An 18,905-nucleotide genomic window follows, 5' to 3' on the forward strand; every position below is an offset into this window, starting at 1 on the left:
ACACATAAATATACATATATACACATATACACACATACATATATACACATACATATATACACATACACACATACATATATACACATACATACACACATTCACACACACACACATACATACACACATACACATATGCACACATACATACACACATTCACACACACACACACATATACATACACACATACATACATACATATATCCACATACACACATATATACACTCATATATACATACATATATACACATATACACACATATATATACATACATACATATATACACACATACACACATATATACACACATACACATACATATATACACACATACACACATATATACACACATACACATATATATACATATACACACATACATTTATATACATACACACATACATACATACACATACAAACACACACATATATACCGTATTTATCAGCGTATAACACGCACTTTTTAGGCTAAAATTTTTTGCCTAAAGTCTGTGTGCGTGTTATACGCCGATACACCCCCAGGAAAGGCAGGGAAGAGAGGCCGTCGCTGCCCGCTTCTCTCCCCCTGCCTTTCCTGGGGTCTAGAGCCCTGCTGCCGGCCCTTCTCACCCCCTGGCTATCGGCGCCGCTGCCCGTTCTGTGCCCCTGACTATCGGTACCGGCGCCGATAGCCAGGGGGAGAGAAGGGGCAGCAGCACCCATTGCCGGAGCCGCTGCCCCGTTGCCTCCCCCCATCCCCGGTGGCATAATTACCTGAGTCGGGTCCGCGCTCCTGCAGGCCTCCGACGTGCGTCCCCTTCGTCGTTGCTATGCGCTGCACAGCGCGGCGCATGACGTCAGTGCGCCGCGCCGTGCATAGCAACGACGCAGGGGACGCACGCCGGAGGCCTGCAGCAGCGCGGACCGGACTCAGGTAATTATGCCACCGGGGATGAGGGGAGGCAACGGGGCAGCGGCGCCGGCAATGGGTGCCGCTGCCCCTTCTCTCCCCCTGGCTGTCGGCGCCGCTTCTCTCCCCCTGGCTATCGGCGCCGGCAATGGGGCGCCGGTACCGATAGTCAGGGGGACAGAACGGGCAGCGGCGCTGATAGCCAGGGGGAGAGAAGGGCCGGCAGCAGGGCTCTAGACCCCAGGGAAAGGCAGGGGCAGAGAAGGGCCGGCAGCAGGGCTCTAGACCCCAGGGAAAGGCAGGGGCAGAGAAGGGCCGGCAGCAGGGCTCTAGACCCCAGGGAAAGGCAGGGGCAGAGAAGCGGGCAGCGACGGCCTCTCTCCCCCTGCCTTTCCTGGGGATGTATCGGGGTATACATGCGCACACACGCACCCTCATTTTACCATGGATATTTGGGTAAAAAACTTTTTTTACCCAAATATCCTTGGTAAAATGAGGGTGCGTGTTATAGGCCGGTGCATGGTACACCCTGATAAATACGGTACATACACACATACATATACATACATATATACACAAACACTTACATACACACATATATACACACATACATACACATACATACACAAACACACACATACACACATATATACACACACAAACACACACATATATACACACATACATACACACATACATATATACACACATACATACACACATACATATATACGCACATACATACACATATATACGCATACATACACACATACATACATATACAAACACATACACACATATACACACATACATACACACACAAACACACACATATATACACACATACATACACACATACATATATACACACATACATACACACATACATATATACGCACATACATACACACATACATATACATACATATATACACAAACACTTACATACACACATATATACACACATACATACACATACATACACAAACACACACATATATACACACATACATACACACATACATATATACGCACATACATACACATATATACGCATACATACACACATACATACATATACAAACACATACACACATATACACACATACATACACACACAAACACACACATATATACACATACATACACACATACATATATACACACATACATACACACATACATATATACGCATACATACACACATACATACATACATATACAAACACATACACACATATACACACATACATACACACACAAACACACACATATATACACACATACATACACACATACATATATACACACATACATACACACATACATATATACGCATACATACACACATACATACATACATATACAAACACACACACCCATATATACACACATAAGCAAACACATACCTACACACACACATACACATACAGAAATATATAGAGTATACAGTGAAATTCTCATATCAGCTCTGGGGAGAGTCATGAATAGTTCATTACAAAATGGTAATTTACTGAACTCCATGAAGGAAACTAAAATAATACTTATATTAAAACCGGAGAAAGATAAATTAGAATTAGATTCATATAGGCCCATATCACTCTTACCAACAGATATAAAAATAATAGCTAAGACCTTAGCAAATAGATTAAAAAACATAATATCTGACATTACACAGACCAATGTGGGGTCCTCCCTGATAGATCCAGCAGACAAAATATACATATTCAGCGGATCCAGGAGAGGGGATCCCACTCCATCCTGTCTCTGGATGCTGTCACGGCGTTCGACAGGGTGGAGTGGGAATATCTCTGGGAGGTGTTAAATAAATTTGGAGTGGGGGGGGGGGGGACTTAATTAAGCTGATTAGGTTAATGTATCAAGATGCCACCGCAAAGGGTAGTATAGATGGAAGTAATTCTGACAGCTTTTGCTTGTCCAGTGGGAATAGACAAGGTTGGCCCCTCTCCCCCCTGTTGTTCGCGCTGGCAATAGAACCATTGGCCGAGCGAATAAGAAGGGAGGATGCCATAGTGGGATTTGGCGCAGGGGGGAGAGGGGACAAAATTACATTATATGCAGACGACATGCTGCTATTTTTAGAGGATCCTTCAAAATCTCTTCCCAGAATAATGGATATAATAGAAGAAAATGGTAAATTATCAGGACTAGCAATTAATTGGAAAAATCTGTGCTCATGCCATTAGGCAGACATGTAGCAGTACATCATATGGATTAAGGCTAATAAAACAAGAAGAAGGATTTTAATATTTGGGATTAGTTGTAATCTCTGGGGACATAAATAGATTTCATCAAATAAATTCTCAAAAAGTCCTCAAAGTAATGGAAAAAAAGGAAAAAATATGGAACGAGATGAATCTGTCAAGAGCGGACAAGATAGTGTTAATGAAATCAGTACTCATGCCAAAAATTCTGTACATATTTAGCTCTGTTTCTATCTGGTGTGAATCGCAGATATTTAAAAAAAATTATCGCTATTTTCAATTCTCTGATCTGGGGCCGGGAGAGGGTAAGGATAACATTAGAATATTTATGGCAATCCAAGGAAAACGGGGGTATTGAAATAGCAGATATATTTAGATATTTCTTGTCAAGTCAGATTTATTTTATATTGAAATGGAGAAAATTCCCTTTTATGGGATACTTACTGTCCAACAGCGGGGGTGGGGTGGGGGGGGGGGGGCATTCGTGGACCTATTCCAATTATTGGAATCAGGTAAATTGGAAGAGGGTTTATGGAAAAACAATATTTTAGTAAAGGGGATAATTAAAACATGGAAAACACTAAAAAAAGAACTGGATATAGAAGGTGTATTGGGTATTGCCCCCTGTTGGATAATAATAAGCTGGATAAAATCAATCTATTAGATAAATTAGCAAAAAGAAAGCAAAGAAGCTCCAAAAAGAGTCACTTTAATGGAAAGGTAAAAACAAATTTTATTGGTATGCACTAAAATTAGATACACACAAAGAGGAAGACAATGCATCACAAAAAACGGCACCACCGGATATCCTGCAGGGGAGATGGTAGTGGGGGGAGGGGGGGTATTGCACATAAATCCGTAATCAGACAGTACATATAAACATAGATATAAGCAACATTATGAATAAAAGAGGTATATATACAAACAGTATGAGAAGTACAACACTGCAGGTCAATAAGGTGCTATATATTGCAGAGTATAGACAATCTATACAACAGAAATAGAATATATAGTAGTGCAAATAATGCTGGCAAGATACCCACAACAGATATAGAGATCACTAAGAGAATGCAGGAACCGGGGTGCCGCCACTCCAACGCGCGTTTCGGCACGCTGACCTTCGTCCGGGAATGGCGGCAACCTCAGTAAAAAGACTTTATATAGTACTGAGTACCCAATAACAGATGAATATACAATCAAAACTATGTGAAACACATGTAGAAAACTCACTGTGTAGCTGTTGATTGCGCACGCCGAGCTGCTGACGCCATCTCCGGCATCCGGAGGGGCCGCGTCACATGACCCGGCCATGTAAACAAAGGTCACATGTCCGGAAACACAAAGACGCTAACCCCCGGACGCCTGCGAGAGGCCGAAGCCAGACGCGCGCCACAGCAACACATTGAGTTCACAGTGACATCTAGTGGTCGGCGGACTAATCATCATACAACATAATAATAATACAGGCTGACATGGGATATATCCTCCAAAAAGGGGACATACAAAGACTGCAATAATAAGGATGATAATGAATATACTGGGTAAATAATGTAAAAAATATATATATAGAATATATATATAAAAATAAATATATGTAAAAAATAAAAAAAATAGATATAATTTATAAATGAAAATATTATCTAAAAAATTAATAATAAAAGTGTGGCATAATACAAACTATATAAAACAATATATTATAAAGGGTGAATAAAATAATAATAAATATCAACATAAATAATTTAGATGTTGATATACAATAGACCAGACTGGATGGGGAAAGTGAATATATGACATTGTGCAAGAATATGTATTAAGTGTATAAATGTGCATATATGTATAAAGGATATGTGTAAAAAGAATATTGCATAAAGAATAATAATTGAAAAATAATAAAAAATAATATGGGAAAAATGACATATATATATATATATATATATATATATATATATAATCAATTAGGTGTGTAAAAAACTATTAATGAGAAAATATGTATACATATAAGTGTACAGATTAATAGACACTAAAATAATAATGGTGAAAAAATTAATAATAAACAAAATTTATTTGGGCTAATAAGAAGGGAGTAAGGAATGTGTAAAAAATGTGGGAGATATTAAAGTATATGTTAAAAATCATTTAGAATGTATTTAATATTTAATATGTGTGTATATATATATATATATATATATATATATATATATATATATATATGTGTGTGTGTAATATGTGTTGAAATAAAGTGCGAGTGCAAAGACATACACACACAAAAAAATATAAAATTAGATAAATTAGGTACAATCGGTTACAGAAATAACATTACGATTAAAGAAATCTGGGAGAATGAGAATATAATAGTATGGAAAGCATTTAAAGAGAGACTAAAAATAAAAGAAGGAGGGTGGTTGAATTATAAGAGTCTTAAATACATTTTTAGGGAATATAAAAGGAATGGGGGAAAGATACTCTACTTACCCTATTCTACTAGAAAAGATAATAACCCATAGGATAAAAAAAAATCATATATCTAATATATATAAACTGATAATAAGTACTAACAAGGGTCTTATAAGCAATGGCAGGAGGAGATTGGTTATATTGATTATAGTGTTAAATATTGGACAAGGCATAATAAATGTAAATCATAAGCTAATACAATTTAATATAGTTCATAGATTATATTATACGCCCTTATTTTTGGAAAAAATAAGTTTAAGAAATCCTAGAAACTGCAATCGGTGTAAACAGATTGGGGCCGGACAGCTTCATATGTTGTGGGATTGCCCTGAATTGTCCAAATTTTGGAGAGAAGTTTTTGAGTTGATTGATAGAGAGACGGGGGTCCTAATAGATTTTTCACCAAAAGTAGCCATATTGGGGGTCTTTAAGGAGGACCTTGGGGAAAAAAAGAAAGTGTGTATGAGAATGCTTTTCTATGCTAGATTAATGATTGTTAGGAATTGGAAATCCCCAAAAAGCCCCAGTAGTATAAAGTGGTACAGGAACATGTGTAAATTTGAGTCCTATAAGGAGAGAGACAAACTATTGACATTTCTTTTTCTTTTTTCCTCTCTGTTGTTGTTACTGTAATAGGTTCTGGGAAACTGGGGCATGGGCCACTTATACATTTATGTGTAGTATATAGCTTGGGAATAATTATAATATTCACTGTTTTAGTGGCCTTCGTAGCACATTGAGGGGTTATATTTAATTTACATATTATTGTAGAATTGGAAAAAGTTATTGGTCAGATCCCCCGTTTCCCATGATCTAAAAGGAAAGAGAGAAGGATAAGGACCCTGAAATAAAAGCACATATAGAAAATATGTAGTGAGGCTTACTTGTTCTCCCATTAGACCTGTGGAAAAAACATAAGAGGTCTTACTCACTGTTTGAGTTGCTGCGTCCACGCTCGTCTCCTGCGCAAACCCGGCACAACTGCACGGCTCCCCGCCGCAGCGGGTTTGCGCAGGAGACGAGCATGGACGCAGCAACTCAAACAGTGAGTAAGACCTCTTATGTTTTTTCCACAGGTCTAATGGGGGAACAAGTAAGCCTCACTACATATTTTCTATATGTGCTTTTATTTCAGGGTCTACAGACTGGACCATATGAGGCATTCCCTGCTCACTGTTCTATTGTGTACTGTATTTACTCATTCCAGGCACAACTCAAGTCGCTACTGTATCAGCGATTGGGATATTATTTAGATTTAGATTTCTTTTTGCTCAAATAACTGAGTATTGATCTCTTTATGCTAAACCAAATATACTTATATATCTGTTGAGTCACTGTCTCCTCTTATGTCCCTGAGTAAGACATTTGACTGCTGTCAGAAACGCGTTGGGCTACAATTTAGAGACGTGCAGACTGAGATAGTGACTATATCCACTAGCATTTAGATACTGCAATTGTTTAATAATTGACTTTAACAGGAGTCCATATATTGCGTCTTTTTGGAGGGCCAACTGTTTGCCCATGTATTCACTCACTTATAAATATATGTTTTTAGTGATTAACTAGTAAAAGTTATGTTTTATTTCACTCCCCATCATTTGCCATATTGATATAGACTGGGAGCACTGCATATCTGGCTTTTAGATACCTGACCTATCTCATATTATTCTGCCATGATAGAAGTAGTAATCCAAGGGCAGAGGGACAGATCTCTGTTCACATTATGTGTTTTGCATAATGGGAGCAGAGCTGTGTGTTCCCAAACATGGAGACTCCAGCTGTTGCTTAACTACAGCCCCCATGATGGGAGTTGTAGTTCAGCAACAATTGGAGGCTGCCTGTTTAGGAACACACTGCATTATGTGCGTTCTTCCCAGGGGAGAGCGCAAAAAATGTACTAACCCATATTTCTTGTTTTTCTTTTCTTCTCATTTCAGATACGTGAATGTGGAGGACTATGTCAGATTCGGTGGATTGCAACAATGACCAGCTTTTTTTTTTTTTTATTCAATAAAATGGTTAACGAGGGCTGTGGGGGAGTGTTTTTTTTTTTTTTTCAATGTGTCTTGTTTTTTTTATAATTGAATTTTCAGAGTTAGTAGTGGAAGCTGTCTCATAGACGGAATCCATTACTAAGCCAGGGCTTAGCATTAGCCCAAAAATCAGCTAATGCTAACCCCCAATTATTACCCCAGTACCCACCGCCACAGGGGTGCCGGGAAGAGGCGGTACCAAAAGGCCTGGTGCCTCAAAAATGGCACTCTTGGGCCTAGGCGGTAACAGACTGGCGTTATTTAGGCTGGGGAGGGCCAGTAACAATGGTCCTCGCCCACCCTGGTAACGTCAGACTGTTGCTGCTTGGTTGGTATCTGGCTGATACTGAAAATAGGGGGAACCCAATGCGTAGTTTTTTTTATTTTTATATATATATATATATATATATATATATATATATATATATATATAAATAAAAAAAAGTGTGTGGTTCCCTAATTTTTTCAGTATCCGCCAGATACAACCAAGCAGCAACAGCCTGACATTACCAGGGTGGGCGAGGACCATTGTTACTGGCCCTCCCCAGCCTAAATAACGCCAGCCTGTTACCGCCTAGGCCCAGGAGCACCATTTTTGACGCTCTGGGCCTGTTGGTACCAGCTCTTCCTGGATCCCCTGTGGCGGTGGGTACCGGGGTAATAATTGGGGGTTAGCGCTAGCTGTTTTGGGGCTAATGCTAAGCCCCAGCCTAGTAATAGATTATGTCTACAAGACGCCTTCCACTACTAACCCTGAAAATTTAATTACCAAAAAACACAACACATTGAAAAAAAAATATATTAAAAAAAAAACTCTCCCACAGCCCTCGTTAACCCTTTTATTGACATTTAATGAAAAAACGCTGTTCATCATCGCAATACACAAAATCTGACAGTCCTCCGCATTCACGTATCTAAATTTCGAAGAAAAAAAAAAGTTTCGTACATTGTTTTATTTCCACACAGCAAAAATGCAAGAAAAAAAACTGACAAAACGCAGGAAAAAGCTAGGACAGTTTTTCTGGTGTTTTTTTTTAATGATGGACAAAAAAACCTCAATGGATTCCGACCTCAAAGCAATAGAACAAAATCCCTAAGTCCACTTTTCCTGTGAGGTAGATTGAGGGGGCGTTTCTATATTTGCACAAGATTTATCAAAGGAGTGTACAGCCTTAGTAAATTCTGAGCAAGAGTGTACAATAGACAAGAAGTATAAAGGGGTAAAACTGTGTCTATAATAGACACATATTGATGAATCCCCCCATTGTGATACCTTGGCAAGGAAAGGGTGTATTTCCTTGGCTCACCCTGAAGAAACCTCCACCTGCATCCTAATTAATGAGGCAGCAGAGAAGGGCGGTCTCTGCTTATAAAGGAAGAGAGACAGTGTAATCTGGTTTCTTCCTAGGAGACAGCATGCGGCTGTAGGGAAGAGACAGAGCCTGCTGAGGAGTACAGAGCCTGCTGAGGAGTACAGAGGCGGAGCCTGCCGAGGAGTACAGAGCCTGCTAAGGAGTACAGAGGCATAGCCTGCTGAGGAGTACAGAGGCGGAGCCTGCCGAGGAGTAAAGAGCCTGCTGAGGAGTACAGAGGCGGAGCCTGCTAAGGAGTACAGAGCCTGCTGAGGAGTACAGAGCCGGAGCATGCCTTTCCTTTCTTTTGGACAACTTTTGTCCCACAGTCTCTGAAGTCCTTGACTTCTTTCTTCCGGACTTTTAACAGCCACCAACTGCAAGTCTCTTGGCCACACCTCTCCAGTACCAGGTTTTTCCCCTGGTGTTGGCAGGGTTCTTTAAATTAAGGACAGAGAGGACCGTTGCTTCTAACCTTTGCCTTCTTCTGGCTTGCCGGACCTCTGCTTCTGCTTCAGAGAAACTTTCGGCCTCAGTGGCTTCACCAACCACTGCCTTGTTCGCTGTAGCTTCAGAGGACCTCCGACACGGATCCATCTCAGTCTCAACTTTAGAGGACTTCCCACCTGGCTTCACCACATTTTTGACTTCAGTGGATTTCTCACATGGTTTCACCTCATCCCTTCTAGCTTTCTCTTCAGGTGCACCAGCTTCCTCAGGTTTGGCTTCAGAGTCTTTGGCTCCTTCAGATTCTTGTGTAGAATCAGCTTCTACTACTGTTTGGCTCTTCTCTGCAGCTTCTTCAGGCTTACTCTTCTCTTCACCTGTAGCTTCAGTTGTGCCATTTTCTTTACTCACAGCTTTTGAGGTTGACTCTGGTTTAGCTTCTGCTTCAGAGGATTTCTCTGCCTCAGCATTACCTTCAGAATTTTTGGTCTGCTCAGGTTCAGAGGATTTCCCACCTGACTTCTCCTTAGTCTCCACTTCAGAGAATTTCCCACCAGGTTTCAGCTCAGTCCTAGCTTCAGGGGACTTCTTACAGGGCTTCACCTCAATCTTAGCTTTAGAGGACTTTTTACCGGGCTTCAGAGAAAGCATAACTGTATCCTGTAACTTCTGCCCCAGAAGCCTTTCTTGAGCCAATTCCACCATAGCTTGGTCTCTGCTCTCTTTTAGGACTTCCTGGTCCTCTTCCTTTTTCTCACATTTTCGCTGCTTACATTGGAGCTTAGCGGACTTCATCCTCTCACTGTCAAGTAACTCTGTCAAGTCCCTGACAGTATCTTCCAAAGACAGCAATTGTTTCCTCAATTGTTCATTGTCCGCCAGCACAGCCACCTGCTTGTAGAGTTGCGCTCCCAGCAAAACCAAGGCAGCTACGTGGGACCTTCTGCTCGTTTCGTTCTGCGCTTCCAGGCTCTTTTAAGATCTTCATGTCATCTTCCAGCTTTATATATCTCAGCTGCTCACTCTTGAGCTTTGTGGAGATAATCTTCTCACTGTCCAGCAACTGTTTCTTGGTCTTCTCTAACTCATTGATACATTTTCCACTCTCACCAATCTGTTCAGATAGATCTGAGATCTCCTGTTGCAAGTTCTTGCATTCATGGTTCAGAGTCTCAACTTGTTCCAGGGCCTCCTCATACTGCTCACGGAGCAAATCATTGTCATGACGAGCAGATTGAAGAGCATGTGCAAGGGCATTCTTCACCTTGACTTCCTCCTCAAGTTGTCTCTTAGCTTTAGAGACACTCTCCAGATCACTGGCAAGAGCCTCAGCTTCCATCTTCATTTCATTCTTCTCTTTTTCTATTTTTTCCATGGCTGCCAGCCTAGCCTTGTGATCACTCCGCAGAGACTGATATGCACCATGTAGAAGACTCACTTCTTCCTGGAATGACATCTGCTTGGCCAGACTCTGCACTTCACTCTCCTTGCTGGTCACAAGACCCTGGGAGCGGGACAGTTCATCCTGCAGAGCCACAAACTCACTTCTGTGATGCTCCATTATTTTTTCCAGCTGAAGTCTCGCTTCTTGCTCTTTCTTAAAGTCAACAAGTGATTTGTCCTTCTCCTCTGTCAAGCGATGTACCTCTTTCTTTCTCCATCAACTTCACAGAAACCATCTGCAGGGATTCTTCCAGATTTTGGATCAGTTTTTTTCCAAGGCCAGCTCGTCTTTTCCGAGACCTTTTACTGACAGCGGTCTCCTTACTCTCGCTGTTAGACCTTGAGACATCCTCTGGTCCTCTGTCAGATACTCGACCCAGCTCTTCTCCATCTCTAGATGAAGTCTCCCTCTTTTTCGGGATGTGGCCACTTGTGCCTCGTTATTATCATCAACAACAGGTGCCACTGACACCTGACACTCTTCCTCCCCCACCATGTTGGCAACTCTGGAGACTCTTGCTGAACACTCCCGTCGGACCGTACTGTCCCTTGACAGTAAGTTCATTGCCCCTAGCAACAACTTCAATGGCTCTTGGCACCAGCGAGTTAGGGTGATTCCCGAACAGTTCCTCTGAACTGTCTCTCGGCTCCTTGGCAGACTTTTCTTTTGTCTTGTCACAGTCTCTCCACGGCCTGGCAAAAACGAATAGGGCTTCTGCGTCTGCAACAATATCTGGTCCAGTGGTTCGACCTTCCTGGTTACAACCCCTCTCTGGTCCAGACGCCACATCTCCTTCACTTAGGACTCTGTCTGTGACCGTAAGCGCAGCCCCCGCTCCACTGGTATTCTCTTCCGGAGTTTTGGTTTTTCCACAGCCATCTCCGTAGCTTCTATTCCAGTCACCTCTTTAACTTGACTCGTGGACTGTTCTTCAGCTCCCCTAGTGGTCTGGCAGACTCCCACCCGACATATACCTAGGGTCTGCTGACACTCCCACCTGACATATACCTAGGGTCTGCTGACACTCCCACCTGAGATATACCTAGGGTCTGCTGACACTCCCACCTGACATATACCTAGGGTCTGCTGACACCCCCACCTGACATATACCTAGGGTCTGCCGACACTCCCACCTGACATATACCTAGGGTCTGCCGACACTCCCACCTGACATATACCTAGGGTCTGCCGACACTCCCACCTGACATATACCTAGGGTCTGCTGACACTCCCCCCTAACATATATCTAGGGTCTGCCGACACCCCCACCTGACATATACCTAGAGTCTGCCGACACTCCCACCTGACATATACCTAGGGTCTGCCGACACTCCCACCTGACATATACATAGGGTCTGCCGACACTCCCCCCTGACATATACCTAGGGTCTGCCGACACTCCCCCCTGACATATACCTAGGGTCTGCTCACACTCCCACCTGACATATACCTAGGGTCTGCTCACACTCCCACCTGACATATACCTAGGGTCTGCTCACACTCCCACCTGACATATACCTAGGGTCTGCTCACACTCCCACCTGACATATACCTAGGGTCTGCCGACACCTCCCACCTGACATATACCTAGGGTCTGCTCACACTCCCACCTGACATATACCTAGGGTCTGCCGACACTCCCACCTGACATATACCTAGGGTCTGCCGACACTCCCCCCTGACATATACCTAGGGTCTGCCGACACTCCCCCCTGACATATACCTAGGGTCTGCTCACACTCCCACCTGACATATACCTAGGGTCTGCCGACACTCCCACCTGACATATACCTAGGGTCTGCCGACACTCCCACCTGACATATATCTAGGGTCTGCCGACACTCCCACCTGACATATACCTAGGGTCTGCCGACACTCCCACCTGACATATACCTAGGGTCTGCCGACACTCCCACCTGACATATACCTAGGGTCTGCCGACACTCCCACCTGACATATACCTAGGGTCTGCCGACACTCCCACCTGACATATACCTAGGGCTTGTATAGACACTATAGCGGGGTCCGGCCTGTATAGACACTATAGCGGGGTCCGGCCTGTATAGACACTATAGCGGGGTCCGGCCTGTATAGACACTATAGCGGGGTCCGGCCTGTATAGACACTATAGCGGGGTCCGGCCTGTATAGACACTATAGCGGGGTCCGGCCTGTATAGACACTATAGCGGGGTCCGGCCTGTATAGACACTATAGCGGGGTCCGGCCTGTATAGACACTATAGCTGGGTCCGGCCTGTATAGACACTATAGCTGGGTCCGGCCTGTATAGACACTATAGCGGGGTCCGGCCTGTATAGACACTATAGCGGGGTCCGGCCTGTATAGACACTATAGCTGGGTCCGGCCTGTATAGACACTATAGCGGGCTCCGGCCTGTATAGACATTATAGCGGGGTCCGGCCTGTATAGACACTATAGTGGGGTCCGGCTTGTATAGACACTATAGCGGGGTCCGGCCTGTATAGACACTATAGCTGGGTCCGGCCTGTATAGACACTATAGCGGGCTCCGGCCTGTATAGACATTATAGCGGGGTCCGGCCTGTATAGACACTATAGCGGGGTCCGGCTTGTATAGACACTATAGCGGGGTCCGGCTTTCTGCCGCTGGTCTTTACTTATTACACATTTTGGATCTAACAGAACCGTCACCTTTTTACCTTCTATTTCCAGCTCACACAGCTTTTCTTCTGTCCTGCGAGAGGTGGGAACAGAACTCTTTACATCAGAACACATTAACATAAGAGTTATAAGAAAACCTTATCAGCCTGCATGGGATCCCAATATACAGCACCATTCACACAGTCCAGTAGAGACCCCCCAGTCCTCACTCCTTCCGGAACCTTTGGGTGTGAACTCTCAGGTGCACTCTCAGTATCCCACAACTGCCAGAAATACGGAAAGTCTCTGCCCAGTACAATTTCCACTGTAAGTTCCGCACATACCTCCATCATATGGCTTACTGCCCCAAAACATGTATCAAAGGTAATTTGAACAGTCTTACCGGGCTCCGGGCAGGACTTCACCAAGGGAATTATTTCCGGCATAATCCGAGATACAGTCTGGCAATAATCTAAGTCCACCCACAGTGGGATTCCACCCACCAACAACTCACAGGACCTCGGCTTCATCCTGGCGACCACCGGTTGTGGCCCACGTCTGTTGCCCCCAGCAACGGCTTGCCGATGTCCTTTTTCCAGAAAAAAAATCTCGATCTGTTGTGCCTAGCAACGCTCCTCCACAGACACCATCCTGTGCTTGAACTCCTCGGCTGGGCTCCTCCGACTTGCAATCTTGCAGGGGGTTGCTCCTAGCAACGGCTCCTCTCCAAATCGCCCGTTGGTTGCCCTTGTCAACATTATGTCCTTATCAACGTGTGCCCGCATCCTCCACCAAATGTGACGACCCGTCTCAGGGATTATCTCTCAGATCGTCCTGGTCACTTGCCACGAGACACATTCCTCATAATAACACCACAGACCACAGTTCCTCATACAAGTCTGGCTCCTCCCCAGCTTTATTTCCACAGGTTGCAGGTAAAACAAAACTTAAACAGGAACAAAAATAAAATCCTAGACCGTCTGGTCACTGACTACACATATCAGCATGCCCTGACTACGAACTGGTGAGCTACCCTCATCCAGTTAAAACCCGTGCCACCTGCAACCTGTTTTACTACCAGTTCACACCCGAACTTGGACCACTCGCAGCACCTGCGGCATGTTACCTAAACAGGGCCCATGTGTCTCCCCCTCTAACAGCAGCATACTGTATCCCAGGGAGAGCACAGATTAGACTCCATCTTATATTCATCTCCCTTCCCTACTGCCTCATTACTTAAGAAGCAGGTGAGAGATACTTCAGGGTGAGCAAAGAAAATACACCCTTTCCTTGCCACCTTATCACAATGTACATACACATATATACACATATATACATACACATACATATATACATACACACATACATATATACATACATATACACATACATACACATACATACATACACACACACACACATATATATATACACATACATACACACACACATATATACACATACATACATACACATACATACATATACACATACATACATAAATACAAACACATATAGACATACATACATATATACACACCTACTATACACACATACATATATATGTATGTATGTGTGTGTGTGTGTGTGTATATATATATATACATACATACATATACATACACATATATACACATACATACATATACCTACATATACATACATACATACATACACATATACATACACACACATATATATATATACATACATACATACACACATATATACATACATACACATATATACATACATACACGTACACACACACACATATATATATATACATACATACACACATACATATACACACATATGTATACATACATACATATACATACACACATACATACACATATACACACATACATACACACATACATATACACACATACATACACATATACATATACACACATATATACACATACATACATACACATACATACACGGATACACATACATACATATATATACACATACACACAAATACATACATACATACACACACACATATTTACATACACACACATATATACAGACACATACATATATACATACACATACAGACACACATATATACATACATACGCACATACATACACACATATATACATACATACGCACATACATACACACATATATACATACAGACATATATACATACACATACATACACACATATATACATACGCACATACATACACGCATACACATATATACATATACACGCATACACTTACATACACACATTCACACACATACACATATATACACATACATACACACACACACACTTATACATACACACATACATACACACTTACCTACATACACACACACACACACATATATACACACACATATATACACATACACACACATATATACACATACACACACATATATACACATACACACACATATATATACACACATATATACACACACACACACATATATACATACACACACATACATACACACATTGAGTTTTATATATTTAGATTTAATAGGAAAACACTTGGAAGTTTGAGGCTTATAGAGAATTTACTAAAACAAACAAGTTTATCACGGGCTTAGGCTGATAAATATGGCTCATCTGTAGACTGTCTGGTCTCGGCTTGTACTGTCTGGTCTCGGTTGCACTGTCTGGTCTCGGCTTGTACTGTCTGGTCTCGGCTTGTACTGTCTGGTCTCGGCTTGTACTGTCTGGTCTCGGCTTGTACTGTCTGGTCTCGGCTTGTACTGTCTGGTCTCGGTTGCACTGTCTGGTCTCGGTTGCACTGTCTGGTCTCGGTTGCACTGTCTGGTCTCGGCTGCACTGTCTGGTCTCGGCTGCACTGTCTGGTCTCGGCTGCACTGTCTGGTCTCGGCTGCACTGTCTGGTCTCGGCTGCACTGTCTGGTCTCGGCTGCACTGTCTGGTCTCGGCTGCACTGTCTGGTCTCGGCTGCACTGTCTGGTCTCGGCTGCACTGTCTGGTCTCGGCTGCACTGTCTGGTCTCGGCTGCACTGTCTGGTCTCGGCTGCACTGTCTGGTCTCGGCTGCACTGTCTGGTCTCGGCTGCACTGTCTGGTCTCGGCTGCACTGTCTGGTCTCGGCTGCACTGTCTGGTCTCGGTTGCACTGTCTGGTCTCGGCTTGTACTGTCTGGTCTCTGTTGCTCTTTCTAGAATTAAGTGTTGAGGTTCCCTGCGGCGCCCCCACAGGTGAAATAAAACTTTATGCAGTATCCATTCTTCTCAGTGTATTTTCGGTAATACAGGACAGGTCCTCCAGGCTGGCAGATGCTTTTGGTGATGTTCTTAACCCTGAACCTCCTCCACCCTGAAATGGGCGCCATCTTATCCAAAAACCTTCTGTATGTTGTTACTAATGAAAATTACCTGCTGTAATATAATTGTTTAAAATGTTATTAGAATATTTAATAAGGAATATGACTTCTAAAAATCCTACCACTAGGGGTCCCCATACCTACTGGGACGCTAACCAGTCCTGCAGCAGGATCAGGCTTGTCCATGAGTCATAGACAAGAGATGGACAAGGCTGCATGTGCAGACACACCAATCACATCCCACCACAAGGAGGGATACGCCCCCTCCTACCACCCACCAACCACCTCCCACCACCACAAGGAGGGACACACCCCCTTTCACCAGTCACTAATCACCTCCCACCACAAGGAGGGACACATCCCCTGTCACCACCACAAGGAGGGACACTTCCCCTTTCACTACCACAAAGAGGGACACACACCCTTTCACCACATAACAATAACCTCCCTCCACCACAAGGAGGGACACTCCCCCTCCCAACACACACCAATCACCATACACCAACCACCACACACTAATCACCTCCCACCACAAGGAGGGACACGCTCCCTCTCACCAGTCACCAATCACCTCCCACCACCACAGGGAGGGACACGCCTCTTTCCCTGATATTTCTAACACTGTGAGATAGTGAAAAGAGGGAATTTTATAATAAATATATGTGAGAGAGATTATATGTACCTGGTCAGGTGGAGGGACTGAGTAACAAATTCATTTAAATTTTTTTTTTTTTTTCTGGGGGGGTTTGGGCTCTGACAAGTACACTTGAACACTCCACCCAGACAGACCCCTTCGCCTTGGACCGCTTCACCCTGGACCCTCTTCACACCAGACCTCTTCACACCGGACCCCTTCACCCCGGACCCCTCCACCCTAAACCTTCTGCTTCACCTTGGATCCCCCTTCCTCAGTATCTTACATATTCTCTGTACCTGCAGACGGTCCTGAGTGGAGAGGTCTACACCGGCGTCTCCTTCCTCATTGATATGGTGAACGTCAGCCTAGAACTTCTGGAAGATGAAGGAAGCGGTGGAGCGAGCCATTCTCTAGCTCGGTAAGAAAGTCGCACTTAGAGGGATTGTTCATTTTTTACTTCTGTAAATACAAACGCACACATTTTTACCTTATATGTTAGATTGATGGACCTCCGCTGGCCCATATTACAGGACACCACTGGGGGTCTCCATACAACTCTATGGAGGTCAAAGCTCTCAGGCTGTTAACCTCATACAGATGGAGAGAGTGGCCATTGTTTCCTTCAGTGACAACAAACGTCTGAACCTCACAGAACATTCCAGTGGAGTGAAATTCCTTCTGGGTCTCGGGTTAACCCTATGAAGTCCTCCATGTGCCCAGTGGGACCCCGTATATCTCATGTCCTGTTCACTTATTGGAATTTATTTTTCCTTCTCCTTTAGGTTTGACTTTAAGAAATCTAAGCTGCTATTTGAGAGCTTCTCCAACCAGACGAGGTCGGTGAACCTGGTGTCTCACTCTATGATGGCGTTTGACACCCGATACTGCGGACACAAGAAGCCGCCGACCGCCCAGAAGCCAAATGTCTTCAACTGCATCTTACAGCCGTCCAAGAGCAACAGCAACCTGGGCTCCTTACAGATAGAACTGCATCACCGGTGAGGGTAACCCAGAGTGCACAGGACCCAATGAGAACCACAGGGACCGGCCCCAGTTATTACAGGGGAATACTCTCTGAGGCTTTCTACCTGTATCTGAGCAGAGACATAAAGGTCAGGTCGGGGGTCAGGGACAATTGTGCGGTGATGTATGTTGCAGTGTCTGGTGATGGTCAGTGGCTCATTGATTCTGTTGGGGAGATGTCCATCGGTTATGACATAGTCCGTACCCTCATCTATAGGAACCACAGGAATCTACAGGAGCCACAGCCACCAAAATGATTTCTAGGAGAAGCTAAGAGACTCCCGGTCCATCCGGCCAATGATCCCTAGCATAACCCTGTCTGCCTGACGGCCACAGAACCCCATAGACTCATTGTCAGCCTAATCTCAGAGGTGTCTTCTCCTCACCTAGACCACATCTAGTATTCTCCTCATCTTAGGGATGTCTTCTCCTCACCCAGACCAC

At 43.6% G+C, this 18,905-nt stretch overlaps 1 protein-coding gene across 1 annotated transcript in view; it reads left to right on the plus strand.

Moving 5' to 3' along the window:
* Positions 1-18,905, plus strand: part of VPS13D (vacuolar protein sorting 13 homolog D) — a 194,635-nt gene that overhangs the window by 154,810 nt on the left and 20,920 nt on the right. The window contains exons 29-30 of the mRNA XM_056553621.1: positions 17,741-17,856; positions 18,221-18,436. Of these exons, the coding sequence (XP_056409596.1) occupies positions 17,741-17,856; positions 18,221-18,436 (332 nt within the window). The remainder of the gene's footprint in view (positions 1-17,740; positions 17,857-18,220; positions 18,437-18,905) is intronic.

The sequence above is a fragment of the Hyla sarda genome, unplaced genomic scaffold, assembly GCF_029499605.1.
Source record: "Hyla sarda isolate aHylSar1 unplaced genomic scaffold, aHylSar1.hap1 scaffold_342, whole genome shotgun sequence".
In the NCBI taxonomy this organism is placed as follows: Eukaryota; Metazoa; Chordata; class Amphibia; order Anura; family Hylidae; genus Hyla; species Hyla sarda.